Here is a 27,863-nt window from a genome sequence, read left to right as displayed (position 1 = left end):
ACCACAGGTTGGGCACAGATAGTCTGTGTGAATATTTGGGGTGGATATCCCAAATTTGTGCATCCTACGTTTACTTTGTGCTGTCTCAATTCTGCTTTGCTCATAGACCGCAGCACCCTTTCTGATGTGGGCATGCCATGGTGAGTGGTCCTGTGCCAGTGTCTCCCAAATTGCATGGTCAAATCCAAAGTTCTTGAGAGAGACCTTGAGAGTTTCCTTGTATCTCTTCTTCTGACCACTATGTGATTGCCTGCTCCATGCAACTTCTCCATAAAACAATCTTCTTTCCAATCGTACATTTTGCATTCAAACAATGTGGCCAGCCTATTGGAGTTGCATTCTCTGAAGCATAGTTTGAATACTTGGTAGTTCAGCTTGAGCAAGGACTTCATTGTCTGGTACCTTATCCTGCCAGGTGATCCTCAGATCTTCCTAAGACAGCTCAAATGGAAGTGATATTATAGACACTAGAGGAAAAAGGTGAACAATTCATGAAGCAGATAAAAAATCTGCCATGGAGTAGTGAAGGGGGATATATTTTCTCCGTGTGTCTCTATTTCTCTTTTTCTATCTCCATCTGCTCCTCAATTTCTCTTCCCCATGTGCATGTGCATATGCTATACATTTATAGTAATTATTTTTTTAATTTAACAGTAGCTTTGTCTCTCAAATGATGACCAAAAGAAGAAGTACAACTGTTCATTTATATCTGATTTTAAACAACATTAAAGAATTGATTATTGAAGGAGAAATGATGGATAAAAGGAAAAGTGGCAATTTTATCTTAGGAATTCAGAAGTGAGTGAGAGGAAACCTGGCAATAATCTACCAGGCTTCTTGAATTTAGATAAGGCAGATTTATTTACTTTTAGTAATTTTTTTCTTAGTTTAATGATTAATTTCAATCCAGTTGTTTGCCCAGTAATTTTTCACATATAATTTGATACATTTCAATGAATAAAATATCATAGTATTGTTTCAGTTCTTTCCTCTATATCAGTCAATGAATCCATCAATAAACATTTGCCAACATCTATGAACACCTACCAGGAATCTAAATGACTAACAATATTGATAAACTTAAATGAATTGTGGGGCAGTAATGGAACCTTATTTTACAAAATGGCAGAATTTGAGAGTTTTAAGGGACCTCAGTGGCGATCTAGTCAATATGAAACATAGAAGGTGCATATCCTTTTTGTTGGTCAACTAGTTAGTGTTATAAATTATTTGTACTTCCAAGGTGGTGTGATCCAGGGATAGGTGTTCTGGTCTGCCTTTTAATAGGATTTAATAAAGGTAAACTGAGGTACAAATTTCTGAAGATGTTCAAAATATTAATTTAATTTTTTATTTTGAGTTCCTACCTTTTTTTCCTTTCCTCCCTTCTTCTTCTTCCCTCTCCTTGAAAAGGCAAACAGATTTTATAGGCTATACATGTGCAATCATGCAAAACATATTTCCATAGTAATCATGTTATGAAAGAAAACACAGAGCAAAAAAAATTTCAAGAAAACTAAAGTAAAATAAAAAAGTATGCTTCAATCTGTATACAGACTTCATGAGTTTTTCTTTCTCTAGAAGTGGACAGCATTTTTCATCCTAAGTTCTTAGATCATTGTACTGCTGAGAATAGCTAAGTTATTGCTAGTTGGTCACTGCGTACAATATTCTGGTTCTGCTCACTTTGCTTTGCAACAATTCATGTAAATATTTCCAAGATTTTTCTGAAGGCATCTTGCTCATTTTTTCTTATCAAGAACTGGATTTCTAAATTTAACTTATTGTAAGTCAGCTAAATTTCTGAATTCAGAGAAAAAAAATCATGATTTAGGTAATTACAGGACAAAATCAATTAATTGTAAATAGCAACATTTAAAAAAAATCAAAGAATCAATTTGATTATTTCAACTCCTTACCCAGAGAAGGCCTCTGCTCTTTTGCAAGTCTAATTGCTAGCTTTCCTTTCTCCACCCTTGAATTGCCACCAGGGCCCCTGTTCCCTTGCATCTGCAAGTACTTCTCTCTTGTCTAGAATTGGAGAGAGAGTATAGCAGCTGGACTCTCCCAACATTGTGCTCCAAAAATTCCAAATAATGTGTCAGATAGAATTCTGGAGTAGCATTGATTTCAAAAGACTGTGGTGAGACATTTTTCTTGCCCAAGACAAGATGTGAGCAGAGGTCTGTGACTCCAGGCTGGGGCTGACCCAGAGTACAGAAAAGTAATACCATCAGTTGTGGGCCATATAGGTTTTAACACAGTTCAGATAATAAGACTCAGTGGTTCACATATTCTTATCCCTAGTTATTTCAGGTTTATCCTCTTCAAAACAGAAATGCACAAGTCCTAGGGAGTTCTATTACATAGAACTATGGAGGTAATTAACTCTTAAATGTTTTTATTGAATCAATTAAACGAATAACAAATAAACCCTTTATCTGAAAGGATAATGTACACTGAGCATTGGATAAAATCGAATGAAGTTACACAGAAAATATATTAGAACTGATTAAAGAATCAGATACATCTGTGAATCTATCTGTATTATAGGAGGTCTTTAGCATCATAATTTCAGGAAGAGAATTCTAGCAGGAGCTTCCAATGCCTCTGGAGCTTGTACAGTTCAGAAATACTTGAAGAAGTATATATTTGCTCCTATAATTGAGAGCAGTATTTAGGAGTGTTGTGTTGTAGTAAGCCCAGAAAATGCATTGCCCAAAGTGTGCTCCCCGTTTGTCAGGGGAAAACCTTGTGAACCTTGAAATTTGGAATATATGAGATTCCCATTTGCTTCAGTATCTGTCCCTGAGCATTAATAGCTGATAGTAGCATTAGTATTGGCAGCTGTGATACACAATAAGGATGAGATAAATTCAGAAAAGCAAGTCTTTACAAGGGCATCAACTACTGAAGTTAATCTATGAGTTGCACCTAAAGACAACTTAAGTGTATCTCATGGATGTGAATTCTCATAAGGGAGAGAGGTATTTCTAAGAACCAGAAGCTATAAGTTTACTGTTTTTCCAGATGATGGCTCTGTTTGAACTGACTATACCCAGTGATATTGTGTGCACAAGGTAAGCACATGACCCCATTTGGGCAAATGTTTAGTAACAAATATTATTGTTATACTTAGTGAACGCTCCATATTGAAAAGTTAATCAATACTGGCTGGTTAATAATTAGTGGTAAGCTTAGCAAATGAAGGTTCTTGAAGAAATATATCAAAAAGCCCAACCTACCTCTACTACTTTGAGGAGAGAAGTCATCATCCATTTTCTTGGTACTTTATCTTCAAATGGGAATGATAGTAGTGAAAATGAACCCAAAGGAGATGCCACAACTATAATAACTCCTACTTCATCAAATTTTTGCAATGTGGTTCAACAAATGCTTGTGAAGCATGGTGGGTACTTAAAATTCAATATCAAGATCAAAAACGTATTATGTAATAACTCACTTTCTTATCATATGTGACAGTCCTATTAATTTCCTTAGTTTTAAATGCTTCCTGTTCTTGCTGAAAGCAAATATTATGCATGAAATAAATATTTTCATGATAATAAAACTTATGTAGCCATATGAATTGTCTCTTCCTCCTTTTTTGCCAATTTCCTCTATCATTAAAATGTTCTCTCTCCAACACACAATTATTATTTGACCTCTTATCAGCTTTTGATTGCTTTTCTATTATACATTTTTCCAACATTTATCTTTTAATCCCCAACATCTATTAGTTTTGTGAGTACAGAAACTGCCTCTTATTTATCTTCTGATTTCCCCTAGAATACAGGAAATAATGCTCATTAGACCACAGATTGGTAACAACTTTTAAATAAACAATTCAGTAATTGTTCAGTAATAAACAATTTCAGTCAACAATTTTTACTGAATCTAATTGGTTCAGTATTTATTATTTTGTTATACTTGTACCTATGTCATGAGTCACAGAAGAGGTTTCTTGGAAGAATCTGAAGAAAATCGTTACTTTTTTGTCTTAATTTCAAGAAATTGACCCAAATATCCAGAACAATTTATCAAGGAGGCAAAAATGAAGATAGAGAAAGAACACTGCCATTCCATATTACAAACTTGACAGATGAGAGCACATTCACAAATACGATAATCTAAATAAAATTGTGATTCTACAAGGAACAAGTTGCAATACATAGAAAAAAAGGCTATGGAAAATTGTAGCATTTAGAATAAATATGAAAATTATTCAAGGGAGAAAGACAGGGACCTCTCAGAAATAGAACTTCAATATTTTCATGATTAGGGACAAATGGCAAAGAACATTCAAGGACATAAAACTTTTTTGCTGAATATCCAAGACAAAATAACAGAGAATATAAACATCAAGTTACACCTTGGCAGATCTATGAAAAGGTACTCTCTCAGGACTTCAAAGAAATACTCATAGGAAAATAAAGACCATTGCATAAGCCATGAGAAATTGGTGCAAAGATTAAAATAAAGAAAATCATTGCAATCTTCAGAGAATTGACTGAGAACATTGGTCTTATTTTGTCCAACAAGCTACTCCATGGGACAAGGGTAAGAAAATGAAGCAAGATAGTCAAAAGGGAAATACTCTGAGTAAGAAAGCCAAGGAAATCTAGAGAAGCAACTCTTCATTTGCTCATTGTATGGACATATGCACCAGTGAAATTTTTTGTGTTAAAGATTGCATAAAAGATCCACTTGTTGGAGACATTTTTCTCACAAGTTGCAACTCTAAGAATATCAGATATTACAGAGGAAAGAGCACATAGAAATGTAATGACAGCAGGAAAATATTTAGTAATAAGACACAGTTGACTGTTCATCAGAGTTTCCATATAGGAAAGAAATCCTGTTTATGTAAGAAACATGGTAAAGGATTCATTCAGAAGTCAAAATTTAATGTTCACCAGATAATCTATAGAGGAGAGAAGTCCTATATATGTGATAAGTGTGGGAAAAGATTCAGTTGGAAATCTTCATCATGGGAGATTTCATAGTAGAGAGAAGCCTTATATATCTGAGGAGTGTGGGAAAGGATTCAGTTGGTAATCTTCAACATGGGAGATTTCATAGTAGAGAGAAGCCTTATATATGTGAGGAGTGTGGGAAAGGATTCATTTATAAATCAAAGCTTAATGATCATCAGAAGGTTAACATTAGAGAAAAGTCCTTTAAATGCAATGAGCATGAGAAGGGTTTCAACCAAATGTCAATACTTTACACTCATCAGACAATTCACACTAGAAAGAAACCCTATAAATATAATGTGTGGGAAATCATTCAGTAGCAAGTTAATGCTTCATTATCACCTGAAAGTCCACACTGCAGAGAAGCCCTACTCATGCAAGGAATGTAAGAAAGAATTTATTAAAAAGTCAAATGTTCATGAACATCATAAAATTCAATACTAGGGAGAAGTCCTATATATGTGATATTTGTGGGATAGGATTCAGACAAGTCAAATCTTCATGGACATCAGATAATCCACTCTGGAGAGAAACCCTAGTCATGTGATGAGTGTGAGAAAGGATTCACACGGAAGTCAAAACTTCATGAACTTACCTCTGGGGGTGGAGCCAAGATGGCAGATTAGAAAGACACTTTTACGCAGAGTCTTCCCCACAGCCCATAAAATACCTGCAGAGAGGGCCTCTCAACAAATTTTGGAGCAGCAAAAGTGGAGAACAACAGAGTGGAGGAGATTTCCAGCCCACGGTGACCTGAAAGGCCCAAGGAAACGTTGGTTGTATTGGATGAGGAGACGAGCGCAGAGCCTAGTCCAGCCTTGGCTGAGTGGCACAACGTGATGAGACTCTGGGAGGACACTTCAGGAGTGGAATCTCCAGTCACAGTAGCGGGTCCTCAGATCCCTTGGCCCACAGGCACCAAAGGTCAGTGACAGAGTTTTATCCGCAAGTCAGGAAGGGAGAAGGTCCTTCCCATAGCTCCAGCAGCAGGCAGCAGCCACAGAGCATGCACAGCAGCCTGTACAGAAGCTCCATTGTTGGAGCATAAAAACCCCTGGGGGCATTGAAGAGCTGAGTCTTACCTCAGCTCTGGGTGGAGGCCCTGGGAGAGCTGATCTTTGTCTGACACTGAATGCTGGCCCTGCCCATCCAGCTTATCTGAAAATCAGCCACCAGTGCTGACTTGGGAACTGAAGGCCAGGTGGCTGTGAAGAGGTAACTGCTAAAATTCTGGGCATAAAGATCCCTCTCTGAGTCCAGACCAGTATACACTTGATTGTGCCACCTTGGAGGAACTGAGATCTCACAGATTCCCAGAGTATACCCTACTCTTGACAAAGGACCCAAAAGTCAAGTAACTGGTTGGGAAAATGCCCAAAAAAGGGAAAAAAAAATAAGACCACAGAAGGTTACTTTCTTGAGGAACAGATATCTCCTCCCATCCTTTCAGATGAGGAAGAACAATGCTTACCATCAGATAAAGACATAGAAGTCAAGGCTTCTATATCCCAAACATCCCAAATAAATATTCAATGGGCTCAGGCCTTGGAAGAGCTCAAAAAGGATTTTGAAAAACAAAGTGAGAGAGGTGGAGGAACTGGGAAGAGAAATGAGAGAGATGCAAGAAAAGCATGAAAAGCAGGTCAGCACCCTGCTAAAGGAGACCCAAAAAAATGCTGAAGAAAATAACACCTTGAAAAATAGGCTAACTCAATTGGCAAAAGAGGTTCAGAAAGCCAATGAGGAGAAGAATGCTTTAAAAAGCAGAATTAACCAAATAGAAAAGGAGGTCCAAAAGCTCACTGAAGAAAATAGTTCTTTCAAAATTAGAATGGAACAGATGGAGGCTAATGACTTTATGAGAAACCAAGAAATCACAAAACAAAACCAAAAGAATGAAAAAATGGAAGACAATGTGAAATATCTCCTTGGAAAAACAACTGACCTAGAAAATAGATCCAGGAGAGACAATTTAAAAATTGTGGGACTACCTGAAAGCCATGATCAGAAAAAGAGCCTAGACATCATCTTTCATGAAATTATCAAGGAAAACTGTCCTGATATTCTAAAACCAGGGGGCAAAATAAATATTGAAAGAATCCACCAATTACCTCCTGAAAGAGATCCAAAAAGAGAAACTCCTATGAACATTGTGGCCAAATTCCAGAGTTCCCTGGTCAAGGAGAAAATATTGCAAGCAGCTAGAAAGAAACAATTCAAGTATTGTGGAAATACAATCAGGATAACACAAGATCTAGCAGCTTCTACATTAAAGGATCAAAGGTTGTGGAATATAATATTCCAGAAATCAATGGAACTAGGACTAAAACCAAGAATCACCTATCCAGCAAAACTGAATATAATATTTCAGGGGAAAAAAATGGTCTTTCAATGAAATAGAGGACTTTCAAGCATTCTTGATAAAAAGACCAGAGCTGAAAAGAAAATTTGACTTTCAAACACAAGAATGAAGAGAGGCATGAAAAGGTAAACAGCAAAGAGAAGTCATAACGGACTTACTAAAATTGAAGTATTTACATTCCTGTATGGAAAGACAATATTTGTAACTCTTGAAAACTTTTTTCAGTATCTGGGTAGTTGGTGGGATTACACACACACACACACACACACACACACACACACACACACACAGAGCACAGGGTGAATTGAATAGGATGGGATCATATCTTAAAAAATGAAATCAAGCAGTGAGAGAGAAATATATTGGGCAGAGAAAGGGAGAAATGGAATGGGGCAAAATATCTCTCATAAAAGAGGCAAGCAAATGACTTTTCAGGGGAGGAAAAAGTGGGGCAGTGAAAGAAAAATCATGAAACTTACTCTCATCACATTCGACTAAAGGAAGGAATAAAATGAGTACTCATTTTGGTATGAAAATCTATCTTACAGTACAGGAGAGTGAGGGAGAAGGGGATAAGCAGGGGGAGATGATGGAAAGAAGGGCAATGGGAGGAGGGAGCAATTATAAGTCAACACTCTTGGGGAGGGACAAGGTCCAAAGAGAGAGCAGAAGAAATAGGGGGCAGGATAGGATGGAGGAAAATATAGTTAGTCTTACACAACACGACTATTCTGGAAGTCATTTGCAAAACTACACAGATATGGTCTATATTGAATTGCTTGACTTCACAAAGGGAACAGGTGGGGAGGGAGGGAAGAAGAGAAGTTGAAACTCTAAGTTTTAGGAACAACTTTTGAGTATTGTTCTTGCAACAAGGAAATAAGAAATACAAGTAGTGTGGTATAGAAAGTTATCTTGCCCTAGAGGACAAAAGAGAAGATGAGGATAAGGGAAAGGAGGGTTGTTAGAAGAGAGGGCAGATTGGTGATAAGGATAATTAGAATTCTCGGTGTTTTGGGGTGGGGGGAGGGGAGAAATGGGGAGAAAATTTGGAACCCAAAATTTTGTGGAAATGAATGTTGAAAACTTCAATAAATAAATTTTAAAAAATGCATAATAAGTATCATTTTTTTGTAGCTACCCTGCTTTTCTGTGCTTTCTTCTCAGTTTTCTTTTGTTCTCTGCTGTAAACCTTTTCCCCATTTTAGTTTAATATTTTATTCTTACCAAATTACATGTAAAAACAATTTTTGTATTTTTTTTCAAATTTTGAATTCCAACTTTCTTTCTCCTTCCCTATTCCCCATCCTACAATAAGAAGGCAAACAACACTTGTAGTCATGCAGAAAACATTTCCATGTAAGTCATGCTGTGAAAGAAAATGCAGACAATCCAAGAAAAATAAAGAAAAAGTTTTCTATCATTTGGTGCACATGTTTAGTACCCATATTACTTCATTATCTATGGCACCCTTTAGGAAGATTTCGTTTCCTTCCTTATCTCTTTTAATTAGATCTGTTTTTGCTTTGTCCAATATCATGATTGCTACTGCGGTTTTTTGTTGTTTTTTTCTTTTTACTTCAGCTGAAGCATACTTGATTCTTCTCCAGTCCCTTATTTTTGCTCTGTGTGTGTCTCTTTGCTTCAAGTGTATTTCTAGTAAGCACTATATTGTAGTATCCTGGTTTTTTATCCTCTCTGTTATCCACTTCTGTTTATAGGAGTTTTTATCCCATTCGCAGTTATGACCACTAATTGTGTATTTCCTTCCATCCTATTTTTTTCTCCTATTTATCTCTTTCTTCTTTTACCATTTCCCTTCTCAGTAGTGTTTTGATTCTGACCACCATCTCACCCAATTTTCCTTCCCATTTGTCAATCCTCCCCCTTTATTCACCTCCTTCTCCTCCTACTTCCCTGTAGGGAAATTATATTTCTATACCCAAGTGATTCTGTAGATCATCCCCCTTTGAGCCAATTTTAATGAGAGTAAGTTTCATGCAATGCCCACAGCCCACCCACCCCTCTTCTTCTCCATTGTATTATCTTTCATGCCTCATCATTTTACTTATTCTGCCTGTCCCTTCCTTTGGCTCCCAATGTAATGCTCTTTTTCATACCTTTTTTTAACATCATCTCTTCAAAGTTGCCTTATATCCACACTCTCTTCACTATGTATATTCTTTCTAACTGCACCAATAGTGATGCAATTCATAAGAATTATAAGTATTGTCATTCCAGGTAGAGGTTTAAACAACTTAATCTTATTGAGTCATTTATGTTTTCTCTTTCCATTTTACCTTTTTATGTTTATGTTGAGTCTTGAAAGTAAAAGCAATTTTTTTGTTCAGCTCTGTTCTTTTCTTCAGGAAAACTCAAACACCTTCTATTTCACTGAATTATTATCCGCTGAAGGATTGTGCTCTGTTTCACCAGGTAGGTAATTCTTGGTTGTAGTCCTAGCTCCTTTGCCTTTTATAATATCATATTCCATGCCCTCAAATCTTTTAATATCGAAGCTGCTAAATCCTGTGTAATACTTACTGTGACTTTTGGATATATAAATTGTTTCTTTCTGGCTACTTGCAAACTTTCCTCCTTTATCTGGGAGCTCTAGAATTCAGCTTCACTCTCATTTCTTTTCCCAATCTTGTATCTCTCTTATTTGATTTTTAAAGCTATTAGACCTAAGAGCAATTGTTTCTAGCTGTTTGCAATAGTTTCTCCTTGATCTGGAAAGTCTAGAACTTGACTATAATATTCCTAGGAGTTTGTATTTTGGGAACTCTTTCTGGAGGTGACTGGTGGATTCTTTCAATGTCTATTTTAAACTCTGATTCCAGGATATCAGGGCAGTTTTCTTTACTAACTTCTTGAAGTATGATTTCCCTATTCTTTTCATTGATATGACTTTCAGGTAGCCCAATGCTTCTTAAATTATCTTTCCTTGATCTATTTTCCAGGTCAGTAGTTTTTCCAATAAGATATTTTAAAATTTCTTCTTTTTATATTCTTTTGATTTTGTTTGATTCTTTATGTCTCATGTAATCACTGATTTCCACTTGTCTACTTTCAATTTTAAGAGTTATTTTCTTCAGTTAGTTTTCTTTTTTTAACCTCCTTTTTCATTTGGCCAACTCCACACTTCAGGGAATTGTTTTCTTCAGTAAATTTTTGTGCATCTTTTCTCATTTTTTTTTACTTTTTTTTACTTTTATTTTTATGCAAGAGTCTGATGGGTCACCTGCTAAGTGAAGGAGCTGGGGTTTGGGAGTGGTTCATGTTGCACCATGCCAGATGTGTCTGGTGGTTCACCTGGTGTTGCACTGAGGCCCATGGGGGAACCTCATGCTGGCATCTGGTTGTATGCCTGGTGTTGCTCTGAGACAAGTGTGGGACCCTTTCAGTATCAGGCATTGTGGAGGCCTGGTGGCTTGCCTGGTATTGTGCTGAGGTAGGGGCAGAGCTTGGAGATATCTGATGCAGCTGGTACTGCAGGAATCCGACTGTTAATTTGCTTTTCTCCTGAAGCCCAAGAAGGTGGAGGCAGGGTTGGGAACTGTGTGGCCCATGGGAGTGGGAGCAGAATTGGGAATGGTGTTGGGTTTGGGCTACATGGATTGGGGATGACTCAATTTTTTATATATTTTTATTTTCTTTAGCAAAAAAAGTCGTGGAAAATTGTTTTTATTTTTGTTGTATAAGTATCTATATAACAAAACCTAAAGCATTTATTCTCTGGGTTTTTACAGAAAATGTTTGTTAACTGCTGCACTAAGCTATTCTCCTGTATTGTAGATGGGAAATGTTCCTATTTTTTTCTGTGATAATCCTATAGCTTGTGACTGGGAGGTCAGAAAGGTGTAGCTACTAGGTAGATAAAGTGTTACAATTAGCATCAGGAAAAATTGAGTTCTTATCCTTCTTCAGTCACTTACTGTCAGAATAAACATAGCACCTATTTCCTTAGGTTGCTGTTACTACCAAACGAAGATTGGGCAGCTAGGTCATGCAGTGGAGAGAGCACTATACCTAAAGTCAAGAGGACCTGAGCCCAAATATGGCCTCAGACACTTACTAGCTATGTTGCCTCTGTAAATCACAACATCAATTGCCCCCAAAAAGAAAAAGAAAGAAAGAAAAAAATTAAGAAAGAAAGAAAGAAATAGAGAAAGAAAGAGAGAAAGAGAAAAAAAAGAAGGAAGGAAGGAAGGAAGGAAGGAAGGAAGGAAGGAAGGAAGGAAGGAAGGAAGGAGGGAAGGAAGGAAGGAAGGAAGGAAGGAAGGAAGGAAGGAAGGAAGGAAGGAAGGAAGGAAGGAAGAAAGAAAGAAAAAAGAAACTCAAAACAAAATATCAAATGTGGACTGATGTATATGAAGTACTTTGCAAGATTAAAGCCCTATGTTAATGCTAGCTATCGATATTATCACTACTATGTCACCATTTGTGCCTCTTTTCTCCATGGATAATCTGAGAAAGGAGATATCTTTCAATAGAATGGGCACAGGAAAAAAAAAAACTTATGGAAAACTTGAAAATTGAAAAGCAATTGCATATATGCCTAATGGGAACCTGAAGTGACTTGCTCCATAGAAGACAGGAGGTGAGTTGTAAACCAGGTCTTCTTGGCTCCAGGTATGTCACTCTCCAACCTATGCTAATTCAAAAACTTTGGATTTGACAAGAAGAAGCTGAGCTTGTAGTGTATCTGTGACTTATCACAGTATATATTTTGAATGGTCACAGTAGAGATATAGGTCAGTGGCAGCTCATAGCCCATAACATTTTCCTCACAAAGAGGTTGTGAGACACAGTGCACATAGTGTATTTTCATATTATAGATAAGGAAACTAATTCTTAAAGGATTAATTAACTTTTACAAGGTTATTCAGAGAGGACTATTAGGTGTCAAGACTGTTTAGAAAATTGTGCAACTATTACTCTCCTGATTTTATGTAGCGCCTGAATTAATTCTCTATCTGAGATTTTTTACAGACCTAAAATTCTATGATTCTGCAACCCTTCATTGTTTTAAAAAGCAAGAGTAAAGATCTTCAGAGTCATTGCTTGTCAACAGTTCCAAATCTTTTTAAGAATAAGAGCTTTTGGATTCTTCTTATTTGTTAGGTTTTGATATTGTATATGATGGGGATCATCAGAGGTGGGAAAAGGATGTAGATATTGTTCATAAGTACACGTACCATGGAAGAAAATTGCTTATCAAAGTGATGAACCATTATTAGATCAATGATGGGAATGCAGAAGACCAGGACAGCACAGATGTGGTATACACAGGTCTGAAAGGACTTGAACCACTCTTCTTAGGATGCAGTGACCAGGACTGTGCAAAGGATCAGTATGTAGAAGATGAGAATGATCACAGTGTCCAACAGCATAGTACAGATCACTACTGCTAGTTCATAGAAACTGGTACGATGGACATCAGAGCAGGCTAGTCAGAGCAGGTCCTGGTGTAGACAGAAGGAATGAGAGAGGAAATGGGGGTAACAGTAATGAAAGAACTTCAGGTGTATAATGGGAGGGGTGATAAACAGGAAACTCCTTCCCAGTATGACCAGCCCAATTTTGATGATCCTAGAATTGGTCAAGATAGTTGTATACCTCAGTGGTTTGGAGTTGGCAGCAAAGTAGTCAAAAGACATGGTGAGAAACACAGAGGGCTCCATGATTGATAGACCGGGAATAAAGAAGGTCTGAGAGATACAGGCATCCAGGTTGATCTCCTGACTGAGCCTCCACAGTATCCCCAAAACATGCACAAGTCAGTGAATACCAACATGGCCAAGAAGAAGATGTACAGTTCAGATCACATGGAGAAACAGTTTAGCAAAACTAACAAATATATTTTCTCTATTTGACATTATTTTTAACATTTAATATCTATAGGACTCCATTTTTGCAATATGTGAGTGTGTGTGTATATGTACACATACATATACATTCTATGTTGAGGTCTCAAGATAAAAATCAGATTTTAAAATGCCACTTTTTAAACTAGTTGTTCACTTCACAAATCTGCCTTTCTTTCTGTAGATAATGTATAAATATATACACATATACATGCATATATGTATACAGATGCATATCCTTAGCATATTGAGAATCACATAAAAAGTGATGTTAACTCTAAATTCATTTCTTCAGAGATTTAATATATACATGTATATACACATATGTCAGACATCATAGAGAATAACATACTCTAGTGAAAGAACATTAATGGAAGGAAACATTAAGTAACATGAGAAAATGTGCCAACACTAATGCCAAGATATACATATATACATATACATACACTATATATGTGTATACATGTACATATATCTCTGTGCATATGTATTCATGTGTATATGCATGTGCACGTATACATATACATACACATATATACATATATATGTACACACATATAGTTCTTTTCTCCAATTTTTATGTGTTTTGATCACTAACTCAATAGCTACTTTTTAATGTTTTTGCAGTAGAAATTCTTAATCAGGATTACATTGAACTAGATAATCTCTGTGATTGCTTGCTCTTATCCTTGATTATCTTTGTATACTGGGATTAGAAGCAGACACAAGAAATAAAACAGATCTCATTGTACCCCTCCAATCTCATAGCCAAATCACAAATCAATGCCAAATGCTCATGAAGAGAGCTCTAGTTCATCAAGAGAAAACAAGTTAAAGAAAAAAAAGGATATTCAGTATCTTCTGTGTGAGAGGGCAAGCTATAATCAACTTAACTGAAGAAGACTTCCATTCAACACTGTTAAAATAAAAATGATAGGTGATTAAAGAGATGTTTACTCATGTGGAATAACTCTTTCCATAATGTTTGATTAACCCCCAAATACTACATAAACATGACTTGTTTTTGTTTCCATTGTTATTCCTTGATGATGGCAAATTCATGAGGTAATGTGGGTGACAACAGCTGTTAGAAGTTTTAGAAGGATGCTGGAGCGAGCTCTGCTTGCATTGTCTTGTTTGGGTGTTTTGTTTTGTTTTTAATTTTCCCTCTGGTGAATGCTTCACTCTCAAGAGCAAGTCCTAGAACCATTGCTCCCTTGGGTAGTTGGAGCACAGTTGCCTTTCTGTCACATTCATTTTACATGGCCATAAATACTTTGTTTCTGCTTCTGCACTCTAAGCCCTGAATCTTTCAATCCAAGGAGTAGAGTTTGCAATTGGAGAGAGATTTTGCAACTGAGCTCCCTTCATCAGAGGGAGCACAAATTTCATGGTGAGTTTTGTCAGTCCTTAAGAAATGCAGCTTAAGACTGAAGCCAGGGAGCATTGAATGGAGAAGAGCAAGGAGAGGGCAGGGACAATAGGAAGACTGAAGGATTCTCTTGATGTTGGCAGTGAGTCCAAGATTTTTGTTGGAGATTGATCAGTACTGAGGAAGGGGATAGTCAGAAGGGAAGACAGGTAAAATAGTCCTTGTCCAACTGATTCTGAGCCCTTTTCTTGTCTTTCTAGGTCATATCTAGTATTTTGTCATGGAGGGAATCTTTTTTTCCTCACGTTTATCTAGACACTCACACTTGTAAACACGTGCACATGCACACAGCTGGAATGAGAAAAGAAGTCTGCTTTCCTAGACATCTTTATTTCCACATGAAATATTATTTTAAAATTTAAAAAAATACAAAATTTTCTTCTCCTACAGGATAAGTTTGGTCATTCATTAAGCAAAATATCCTGAGAACTTCTTATGAATTTGATCTTGCTAGTTTTTTTCTAGTGGCAAAAGAAGAAGTCATGTCCCTGCCTTTGAAGAGGTCACACAGTTCAAGTGTTAAGAGAAAACCCAACTACATGAAACCAATGGAGGGCATACAAGGAACAACAGTGTTTGCTAAATTTCATTTAAGTGTCAGTGCCAGCATAATCACCTTGCTTTGGGATAGACTATTGTCTTACAGTAGTCATGGAAGCTTGTTGGAGGAAGAGGGCTATAAGGCAGGCTTTGATGGGGACAAGTAACATCTGAATGAAGAATTGTTTTGGAGAGTAACACAAAGGATATGATAGGGGCCCTTGTTGGGAAAATTAAGAATGAAACATATATTTTAAGGATCAAGAAGATACAGAATTTAAGAGGATCACATTAAGGAGAAAGGGCTTCTTTATCAGATGGGAAGTGTTTAGATAGTAGAAACAGGTAAAAATTCATGTCTCTATATGATGTGGGTTATGTGGCCTAGTAGAGTCACAAGACACATCAGGCATTGATTGTTTCTAGATTGTTTGAGAAAGCTATTTCTTATGAAATACAGACTTCAAAGGGAGACTAGAATTCTTGAATAGCCTTGGAATTTCATCCTCTATGGTAAGGGATCTGACATACACATAGTCTTGACAAGGAGCATGATAAGAGTAATAACTAAACTTTACATAGCACTTTAATGTTTGCATTGTATTTTATATAATTTTGTCTTTACCATGACTTTATGAGGAAGATATTTTTACTATTTGACTGATGGGGAAACTGAGGCTCAGAGAGTTAAGTGATTTACCCACGATTAAATGACTAATGTGTATCAGTGGCATAACTTGAACTCAGTTCTTCTTGATTCATCATCTAACATTTTAACCCTATGCTATGTTGAAGAAAATGAAGCTAGTTAGTTATGGTGATGATAATACTATTCCTGGTGTTAATAATTATGAAGTAGATGGGGATAATATTATTATGCAAATGATGTTGGTGGACATGATGAAGAAAGGAGGAAAGAGTAGAGTACTGAGATAGCAGAGGCATTCCTACAGTAGTACTCTGTATGAATAAACAGAGATAGGAAGAGTGTATGTTTGTGTGCATGTGCATATGTGCGTGTGTGTGTGTGTGTATGTAAGAATGCATTGAGAGGCATAAGTAGGATGGGGCAACCAGGGGATTGAAAAGTAGGTGATCTTTTTGAACTCTTGTCCCTGATCATATTTCTTCCCCATCAAGAGACTCTTGAGCAGAGAGCCTAAGTTCCCAGAGTTTCCTCTCATATGGGGGAAGGTGGTGGTGAGGGGATATCCCAAAATTTTTCTCCCTCTACTCAGGTAGGTTCCCAGGATATCTCTCCCTACAGGTTCATAGTCAAGTTCTCCACATCCATAAATGATTTGAAAGGACATGTAATATTTTCATGATATTAGCCCTAGATAATGAAATTCTTAATTATAGTTTTGTGTTTGTAGTAGCCCCTATGTCTCAGATCATACTACTTAACATCTGTATGCAAAAGACTTATGGATATACAAAAGGATTTGATTTTCTCTTACTTATCTCTCAAGAGGCAGAACTAGGAATAATGGGTTGAAGTTGAAATGAGGCAGATTTAAACTTTTATGTCAAACAAATCATTCTAACAATTAGAGCAGTCTTAAAATAGAATTGACTTGCCTCAGAAGGGTTCTTCTTTAGTGAATGGTCACCAAGAGCTTGTACTATCACTTTTTAGAAATCCTGTAGAAGGGTTTCTTATACACATATAGGCTGAGCTAGATGGCATTTGAGTCTTCTGTAACTTTTAGATTCTATGACTGGTCTATGACTGGTCTCTTCAGTTCCTTGGAATAGCATTCCTTGGTTTCCATCCAAAGGTAGGTTTAGTTCTTGATCTTGATCTCTCCATCTTTGTTCTGTTTCAAAGCTTTGGTCCACAAATAGTCTGCCTCCTGTTTCATGATTCTCAATCCAAACAAACAACTTTTCTCTTTCCTTCTGCCTTTGAAAAAGTTACAGACAATTCTTAGCATCTAGTTATTTTACTTGAAGAATACTGGAATTGATTGTTTTCCATTGTGAAGCTAGACACAGAGCCTCCTTCTAACTCATTTACCATGTTGTTTCTCCCCTATAGGATAATGGCCTGGCAGTATATATGACTCAGTTTCCAAAGAATCATTATGTATTAAATTTGAATAGTAGCTCATTTCAGCCACCCTTCTTCCTCCTGACAGGCATCCCAGGATTGGAGGCAGCACACATCTGGATCTCTATCCCTCTGTGCATTATGTACGTGATTGCTCTACTTGGGAATTGTATCATTCTCTTCGTCATTAAGACCACTCCTAGCCTTCATGAACCTCAATACATCTTCTTGTCCATGTTGGCAGCTACAGATGTTGGCCTGTCTATATCCACATTGCCAACAGTGCTCAATATTTTCCTTCTGAACCACCGAGAGATAGAGTTCCATTGCTGCCTGGCACAGATGTTCTTCATCCATACCTTTTCCTCCATGGAGTCTGCCATCCTATTGGCTATGGCCTTGGATCGCTTTGTGGCCATCCGAAATCCATTACACTACACCATGATTCTTACTTATCCTCGGATTGTTGGGATGGGACTAGTGGCTATTTTGAGGGGCATAGCACTGATGGCACCCTTGCCTATCCTGCTCAAACGCCTACCCTTCTGCAAGAATGTCATCCTCTCTCATGGTTATTGCTACCATCCTGATGTCATGAAGCTGGCCTGTGGACCTGTCAAGGTCAACATAATCTATGGACTGACTCTTGTTCTTTGTTCTTTTGGAGTTGACTCTGTGTTCATTGTTGTCTCCTATGCCCTAATCCTGAAAACAGTTGTGAGCATTGCTTCAAGTGAGGGCCGCCTTAAGGCCCTCAACACTTGCATCTCCCACATCGTCACAGTCCTTATCTTCTATGTGCCACTCATTATTCTGGCCCTAATTCACAGATTTGGTACATTCACTTCACCTCTCTTTCATGTCACTATGGCAAACCTTTTCCTTTTCCTAACCCCAGTCCTAAATCCTCTTGTCTATAGCTTTAAAACCAAACAGATCCGCTTTGCCATGCAGAAAGTATTCATGAGAAGAGTCAGTTGAGCCGAGAAGTCCATTGTTGTCTTTGGAACATAAACATGTGCCTGATTATCAGTCCACTGATGTCTGTGTCTGTGATGTAAGCTTCATTTTCCTAGATTTTAGTTTTTGAGTTTAAATTTCATGAATCTGCTTATTTCTTCCAACATTTTTTTATCTATATTTGGCCTGTGCTGCTATTAGCTGGATATCTAAAGGCTGCTTGTGTCTGAAAGTAGTTCTTACTCTGACCCTTTATTATGGTCTGAACAACCAGGATTCCCAGGGGTAAGGTCAACTTTGAAACATGGACTATAACATGTCTTTCCCTTTAATGATATTGCTTTAAAATATTTTTAAAGCAGTTAATAATTTATTAAAGATTACTATATTTTGGTAAATGCTCACTTTAGAGCAAGATATAAATTATCTATACAAATAAATAAAAAAGACATATAATATTCTAGATAGAATTATTATAAATTTAACTCTTTTCTACCATTGACTTAGGTAATGTTGTTTTTCCCCATGTGCAAATGGGTCACACTTTGAAGGCATGAAAGAATAAGGAGCCACTCAGTTTCTTAAGCAATGACTAAGGTCTCTCTCTCTCTGTCACACACACACACACACACACACACACACATACACACAAGAAATAGAATTTTTACTATATGTGAAATGAGCTATTGCCAGTAGATAAGTCATTCTTCAATCAGTTGCCCGTGGATGTGGGCAGAATATCGGTTTACTAAAAGGAAAATGAGAATTTGTATAAAGTTGTACAAGAAAAGAAAAATAATAAAAGATATGGCATGTTATTAAAAATTTCATTCTAACTATTCAAATAAGTTGTTGGTGGAGAAAAAATTAAATATAAGATATGGAAAGTAAAAGGACACAAGCATTGGCTATAACAATTTCATATAGAAGTTTAATTTTACTGATGTAAATTAATTGCCTTAATATGAATCTTTTAAATGATCAAATTAATATTTAAAAATATCTTAATAAGTGTAAAAAGTCTTTCTGACCAAGTGAATAGATTTAGTATCCAAGGATAGCACATTATAATAAAAATTCATTTGTAAATTTCATAAATAAGCATTTTGGAAGACTGTGAGCATTATTATCTCATAGAATATAGAAGTAGATGGTTAAAAATGTTTATTTTAAATGTTTCTTAGTATAAACCTCTACCAGCAAAACAGCCAAAACATTTTTAGAGAGTTCTACATAACTAATCAACACATCAACCAAATATGAAGTTATGTGCCATTATATTCAAACACTGAACTTGTTCAGCCATTCACAATCTATACACAAGTACTCCCCTCCCCCCCCCCCAATCCTTTGCTAGTATAGAAAATGCTGCAATAAATACTTGATGTATATGGGACCTTTCTTATCATTGACCGTCTGGGATATATACCTAGCAGTGCAATTTCTGAGCTGAAAAAAAAAAGCATATACATTTTTGTAACTTTATTAGCATATTGCTTAACTAAACTACCAGATTTCAGAATGATTATTATCAATTCACATTTCCTCTGCACCTTTTCTTAACCTCTCCAAAACCTGTAACATTGAATATTTATATCTTTGCCAATTCTCTGGAAAATACAACACAGAGAAAATCACCAGCTATCAACATTATGCCTTCTTTCTTGTTTGCATAATCATGAACACAATATACACTTGTATCCACAAAACTTTTGATAAGGGTATTAGAAAGAAACATGCATGATTTTTCAAGGTATATATTACACATGATATCATATATTTACCATTACATATACTGAATATTATGTTACAAACAAGATCTCAATTTGTTTGTTAATTGTAAAAACAACAAAAACATTTGATGTGGAGCTAAATACTATTTTAAAGATTCAATTTAAAAAGGTGGTTTTCGGTTTTTGGAAACTTGTTAACAAAAGAAAATCCTTGTTTAAAGACCTACCGATAATTAATATGAAGCAATCCATAAACGGGATATATATGCTCTCCAATGACATTTGCCACTGTCATGGGAGGTCCAGCACCAAGCCCCAAATTGAAAAAAGTAATTCTCTACCAATGATGAGAGTCACTTAGATGATCCATTTTGAAGGTGACATTTTTATTTACCCTAATTTCTTTCTCTGACTTTATACATAAACTGTGTACCCAGCAAGGACTTAACCTATTGACAGCTGCACTTACACTGGAGGAGTATGACACTGTGAATCTTGTAGAAAGCAAGGGCAGTAATAGAAAACCACTATCTCTCAGAAGGTACTCACTTATGCCAGTGAACTGGTACCTAGAATGGTGCTGTCCTCCTATTTGCAGGAAAAGACTGAAGTGAAAATAATTGTGGCTAACATGACATTTTTTTTTTGTTAAAGATTTGGTCATCAATTTAATATGCAAAAATGAGATGAGATGAAACACATTTTTCCTCCTATGTGCTGGGACATAGAAGTTAAAAAGATCAATTGATTACTTTGAAGTTATTTATTTTAAAGAACAAAATACTAATTTTACACTAAAATTCCCTATAATTCTTTTGGCTTTTTTAAAATCATAAAATATCCTTCACTGGTAGGCTATAAATCTGGTAGCCTTAACACTATAACAACTTTTAGCTGTTTTAAATTAATTTTGATATGTACTATAAACAATTTCATATTAATTTCTTAGTATTTATCAGTTTTAATAGCAAAGGGTTTCATTACTTTAAAAAACATAAGATGGTTTACCTCCTTTATTACATAATATGTAACTTTTTTTGTAATCAGTAAAACTGGAAAACCATCTGTTGTGAAAGTATGTTATCCAGTCTTTTAAGGCAGGCATTAGTTCTTCACTGCTAGATGTAGAGATGTAGTTTGGATTCATATAAAAAAATAGCAACTTCTTCAAACATGAAAAGAATGTGACAAAATACTAACATATTTGGACAAAATGAAATTTTAACCAGGGCTCTGAATCATGTACTATGGTCTGACATGGTTGTTTCTAACATCATGTCACTTTCATTATTTCAATTTCAAAGGTTTTTTCCAATGGAGACCTAGAATCTGTGTTCTTCCTTGAAAGATCTAATGTTTCAAATGGTATAAGTTCAGTCTCTTCCAGAGTCTTTCTTTCTATATATAATGTTTTTCAGTGTCTTCACTGTATGTACATCAAAGTCATAACACCTCAATTTGTCTTTGATCTCTATACCAATATAATCTTCAGAATCACCAATGTACATTTAAATGCAATGCCCAAGCATGTGAACAGAAAATGTATCATCTCTCCTAAGCTGTCTGAAAATAATCAACTGCACTTTCAAAGCTGCCCATTAGGCTGTGTACATAACCTATGGCAGAATAGGTAGAAGCATCCTGGGGAATCAACACCACGGCTTCACCATGGTACTCTAGTGCCTCTTCTTACTTTTTAAGTTGTCTGTTTAAGCTGTTCAACAAAGGTTTCCATTTGTTAACTATTACCTTATTTTCAATGGCCTTATTTTTTTCTAATGCATCAAGAAACCATTTTTCAGCTGTTTTCCAGTCTCCATTTTGAAATGTAACTACTCCAACCTCATGCATAAGGAAAGGATCTTCAGGTTGAATACTTAGAGCTTGTCTGAAAAATCTTTCAGCCAACTTTGCATTGTTGGTCAAACCATATTCCAATCCAATATACAGCATTGATAAATGACATCCTTTCATGAGCTGTGCTACTGTAAAGTAAGCCGCCATTGCTTGGTCATGCTCACCTCATCTGAAAATGAATGTCCCTATACTATCCATACAGGTCTATAGGTTCTTTCAAGTGTTGTGGCTTTGCTGAAATATCTTCTGGCATGTTCATTTTTGTGTCGAACTATTTAATATTACCAAGATACAGGATTGCTAGGGTATAAGATACAGGATTGCTAGGGTATAAATCCACCAATTTATAAGAGAGATAGAAAAGCTCATTTACTTTAATCAGTTCCACAAGAGTCCCTATGTGCACAGGAAAACAATTTGCATCCAAAGGATCTTTTTTAATTACTACCAAAGTCAGTTCGTAGCACATTTTGAAGTCACAATTACAATAATTTCTTTCTGCCAAAGACATTACCACATCTAGACTGTCCTGCAGTCCATCCACAGATTCAGGAATGACAGTTTCACTAGGCTAATTATACTCTTCAACTTATTCTCAAAAAGAAAACTCAGCAATTCTTGTTCTTCTGTGCATTGCTTGTCAAGGGTAGAGATTAAAGCAGATCTTTTTCTTCTTATACTGTCTGCATGTGGTGTGATGTTAAAAGATCAAATGCTTCAAAACAGTAGACATCAAGCTTCAAGGCTTCTTTGTCGTGATAAGTTGCTAAGGTGCAGTTATCCAGAGCATCATAGATCTTTCCTCACAAAAGGCAAATAGAACTCTTAATTGAAGATTGGGACATTTCCCAATCATTAGAAGGTTCTTTTTGCCCACTTTCATCTTTCAAGTATTTTTCAAATAATCTTTTGTTAATTGGTTCTTCCATATCAAGGCTATCAAGAGCTTGCTGGTGTTCTTTTGGAGCATAATGACACCTAGCAGCAAGATACCGACATGCTTCATATAACTTGTCTAGTTTACGTGAGCGCAGAGCTTGTGCTGCCCTATGGTAAGGAGCAGTCAGGTAAAGACACTGGGCCAGCCAATAAATGTCTTGTGGTTCCTCTGGAGACAATGAGGCTACTTTGTCAGCCCAAAATAGAGCACTTTGATATCGTTGCTGATCTGTGTACTGGCGAACGCGCTTCCGCAGCGGCTCCAAGTTCATCTTCTCTCGAGGACTGAGCCAGCGTGTGCGCACGTCAGGGAGTGGGGAAAAGGACAACAGAGGAAGAGGAAGAAGCACCCGGCGGGCAGGATACCGAGGACCATGCGGGGAGGGGGCGGGGCGCGGCAGATTCCCCGGAGCTTCGAGCTCACTGCTGGGAGTCAAGGGACCCGCATGCTCCACACCTACAACATCTTTTCCAGAAAATGTGCAATGAACTTGAGGAATAGTCCAAATTGCATCAGCACATTCTGAAATAGGCTGACTTTAATGCAGTGATGCACTATCCTGAGAAAAGAATTGAAACGTGCTAGGCAGGAGAAAGAGCAAGTAACGTCACACACACGCACACACACACCCATCAAAGAGGGACAGGAAATGACTTGTTAAAGATGTACTAGGGCAAAAGTAAAACTGATAACAATCTTAAATAAATGAATAAAAATCAGAAAGAAGTTTATGGCCTATATTTAATGTAGCACTAAATACAGCTGCTTTCAATAAATTATTGTTATAGAAAACTTAGGAAGAAACCTAGAATAAGCAAAATTTTCTAAAGATACTTAAGAATGAAAATGGAAATATAGCAAGCAGAAAAAATAAATGAGAAGAATCTTGGAATGTTTTTATAGGAAACGTTTGTTTGTTTATTTATTTTTCTGGGTTTATAAGGTGTTCCAGAAAGACTGACACTTCTGGTGTGCCTTTGCAGGGCTGTTCGTTTCCACTTGGTATCCTGCTTTCTCCCAGCTCTCACCTGTGGCTCCAAGAACCTGCAGCATAAACAGTGACCTTACCTAGTAAACCATCCCATCAGAAGGGCTAACCCAGGTTGAGGGTAACCAACAGACCTCATACCCATTGGTGAGTTAGGAGGATGTCTACCCAAGCATGTGAAGGCTTCAACAAACAGAATGGGCAGAGAAAGCAATTTATTCCAGTGACCATGAAAGGAGCTAAAGCAGGTGCTGGGGTGTGATTAGTTCTTGGTCAGATATCGGGATGTCAAATTCATCCACTGCATCCTGGGCCATCACCAGTCATCCTGACTTTTGCCTTGCCATTGGAATTGGAAAAAAGTGTGAGACGACGACTTTGTGCAACTATGACTTATTTAAATCCAATTCACTCATGAGACAAAATATCACCAATCATCAAAATGTCACTGGTCCTCCTTGAAAATGAAGGAACAATAACTTTACAATATGTTTCTAATACTTACAGATAATTTCCCTGCATTATTTCCTACTATGAGGCAACGACATAGAATGCTTATTATGATGGCATAGAGGTGACCTCATGGTCAGGGAGATTGGGTTTCAAGTCTTACCTCTGCCATAAATGTAGTCTACATCAAAAAATGTAGTCTACGTAAAAAAACCCAAAACAAACAAACAAACAAAAATCCCCTTAAAAACAACCTCTCAATCCCGTAGGCAAATTTCTAAGATTGCAACTAGTTGAGTAGGTGCTGATCTGAATGGGTAAAGGCTATCTCTTTATTGGGAGTTCTGTGTGCTAGAGAAATTAAATAATTTTTGTTCCACCTCTCCCGAAATAATTCTAAAGTATGGTATTCAAGCTTTTGATAAAACTACATTATAAAGAACAGAAAGGCCAGAAGATAAGAAGACTGTTAATTGTAATTCTAACATCCAAGCAAATAAGGCAATAGTGAGACTCATCCAGAGAGAAGTAAATATTAACAAATAATCTAGAAAAGAATATACCACAGCAAATCAAAATTATGCAGTGAAGGATGGTGGTTTAAAAACCATCAATGAGAATGAAAATAAATTATATGGAACCCTCCCCCATATAAGTCTGAATGAATGTATAGGTCCTGGGCAAGGTGGGGATCTATTGAGAAAGGCAAGTAGTTTTATTGATTTATAGTCCTGATATGATTCCTTTGACTTTTGTGTTTTCTGTTGAGTGAAAAGAAGCTAGATTTGATGCATTGTTAGCCTGAGTACTTGCATTCATAAGGATACACATTTTGCGTGCCTACTTTTGCAGGATATTTAAAGACATAGGTGAAGAGACATAATGGATAGAAACCTGGCCTTAGAATCAGGCAGACCTCAGTTCAAGACTTGCCTCTGACACAGACTTGCTGAATGACCCAGGGTAAGTCATGTAAGTTTCAATACTTCAGGCAGCTCTCTAAGATCTAAGTTTCAGAACAGATATAGATCTGCATTGGTAAAGGGAATTTCTCCACCAGGAACTCCCTATATTAATGAAATCACAGATCTGCTACAAAGTAAAAAAAAATTAGTAGCATGGAGATACAAGCCCTTAGAGACACTGAAAGGCCACGTTTACATATCAAACAATATAAACATTTTTAAAAATAAGCATTATGTACCTGATGTGGACCAAGCACTGTGGTAATGGCTTTACAAATATTCTATAAATTGATATTATGTACTTAACATATATCAGACACTGTACTAAGCATCAGCATTAATATAATAGTTATATTAACATAATATAATATAATCAGTAAATATCATTATTAATATATTATATATGTATGTATACATATATACATGTGTGTGTATACACATACATGTGTATGTGTGTGTATGTGTGTGTGTGTGTGTGTGTGTGTGTGTGTGTGTGTATATATAAATGAATGTAACAGTTCAATGTCAAAACCTCCTGGAGTACCAAAACCAAAATGGAATGGGTATACTTGACGATGTCAGAAGAATGAGAAAAATTAAACTGTCTCCTGGCTGCATTATTTATCCTTAAAAGGTCAGGAATAGAGTTGAACAATCTCCTGCTCAACATGGATGGTCTCAATATGTATCTTCTGATCATTTTTATGAGAGGAGAGATTTAAAGCTCAGACCCACAGGACCATGAAGTTGAGTGTTACTTGGTAATATTTAGGCAAATACCCATTGTTCTGTTTGTACAATAGCCCACAGAGATGAAAGTTTAGGAAGTGCATGGGATAGTTCCATAATCTAAGGTGAAGTTCCTTAGCAAAAGGAATGATCCCTGTACCAGACAGAGGAAAGAAAAAAAACAGTGAACATTGTTCAATAACATGGACAACTAGGGTTTCTAAGCTAGAAAACATGAGACTTAGGGAAGTGCTATTGTTAAATATTTAACAAGTTATCATAAAGAGGTCAGATTTATTCTGCTTGATTATAGACCATAGTATGAGAAGTCATGAAAAGTAATTGTAGAGAGGCATATTTTAGCTCTGTGTAAGAACATTTTCTGAGCAGTTAAGGTTATCCAATTCTAGACTGGGAGCTAATGAAATACCTATTATAGGTCATATTTAGTAAAGATTGGATGACCATAATATCTTAAGTTTAGAACTTGAAGAGATATCGGAGATGATGTATGCTATCCTTTATATTGTACAAAAGGAAACTGTGCACTAGGGAGATTAAACAAATTGCCTAAGGTCACACAAGAAACAAATAGCAAAGCAAAGAATAAAACCCAGATTCATTGTTCTTTCTAGAACATATATGTTTTTATTATATAATGGACTAAATAACCTATGAGGTCTCTTCCAGCTCTGCAAATTTATGATTCCACACGATTTGCAGGAAAAAAAGAGTAATGCAATAGTGAAGTGTATTAATAGAAATCTAATATTGAGAATGAGATAGAGAGTCACCTTGCCTACTGCCTTGGTCACACATCTGAAGTATTGTGTTCTTTTTTTTGCTACAACTTTTCTTTTTTTAAGGAACAAAATTAAGAGTTTAAATCATATTTAGAAGAGGGAACCTATGTTGATAAGAGTTGATAGCTGTAAGAAACCTAGGGGTGAGGGTCACGATGCTACCTTCAGATATCAGAAGGACTGTCAAGTGGAAATAGAATTAGAATTTAGTTTCTTGGTCTCAGCAGGTAGAATTAAGATAAGTGAAAAGATGCTAATGAAAGGAAAAAAAATCAACAGTAAAAGAAAAATATTTCTAACACCAAAAATAAAATAGGACAACTTGGAGGATAATGAATTCTCTGATTGAGAGTCTTTAAATAAAATTATATGTGGAAATGTGTTTTGCATGATTATACAGATGCCTAAGTCAAATAATTTGCCTTCTAAATGGGTGGGGAGGGAAGGAGAGAATTTGGAACTCAAACTTTATAAAAAAGAAACAAATGTTGAAATTATTTTTACTTGTAATTGGGGAAGAAAAGAAAATATTAAACAGAAAAAATAGAGCCCCTACTAAGATATTACATTACGGTTCATATATCAAGTGTGAATTAGAGTAGGTTAAAATAAAATGACATAATATAATACAGTCGATTATTTCTAGTTCTAATTGTGGGTACCACAAATATAAGGGTTAGCCTTGGAAATGAGAAAATTTCCTCTACAATTGGGAAGGAAGGTGAAATAACAAAATACGTTTGAAGTGAGGAAACAGAGAGTTAAAGAAGCTTGCACTGAATATCTTTAATATCTGTGATATGATCTGCTGAAGAGTTGGGGGATGTTTGCAAAAGTGAGGATAGAATCTTCCAAAGATTAGGCATGGTTTGTAGCAATCACTGTGGATTCTAATAAAAATGAGTACAACTAGGTCCTGATTAGTGTGAATAAGGAATACCCTGAAATGGTCACATGTGTAAATTAAAATTCACAATATTTGAAGAAATAATCATGTAACATGTAGTCTTCACAATATTTGAAGAAATGATCATGTAACATAAAGTCTTTGATTCTAGCCCAACAGAAGTATAGATTGTGAATTTGAATAATCTGACCACTTCAGTTTATTCATCATTCTCACTAACCAAGACCTAGCAGTAAAAGTTCTTTCCAGAGAAGGGATGGAGCTAGCTTTATTACGCATTAGTTGACCAGTGGGGCTC

The 27,863-nt window shown here is 36.3% G+C and overlaps 1 protein-coding gene and 1 pseudogene across 1 annotated transcript; one reads left to right on the top strand and one right to left on the bottom strand.

The window, feature by feature from the left end:
- Positions 1–17,242: 17,242 nt before the first annotated feature.
- Positions 17,243–18,214, top strand: LOC140508764 (olfactory receptor 51G2-like). The gene has a single exon (XM_072616639.1). The coding sequence runs from the start codon at positions 17,243–17,245 to the stop codon at positions 18,212–18,214; it is 972 nt and encodes a 323-aa protein (XP_072472740.1).
- A 2,950-nt stretch (positions 18,215–21,164) lies between these two features.
- LOC140508763 (cell division cycle protein 16 homolog pseudogene) lies at positions 21,165–22,994 on the bottom strand (annotated as a pseudogene).
- Positions 22,995–27,863: the final 4,869 nt, after the last annotated feature.

Source organism: Notamacropus eugenii, chromosome 5 (genome assembly GCF_028372415.1).
Source record: "Notamacropus eugenii isolate mMacEug1 chromosome 5, mMacEug1.pri_v2, whole genome shotgun sequence".
NCBI lineage: Eukaryota > Metazoa > Chordata > Mammalia > Diprotodontia > Macropodidae > Notamacropus > Notamacropus eugenii.
This window is presented reverse-complemented; position numbering and strand designations above follow the sequence as displayed.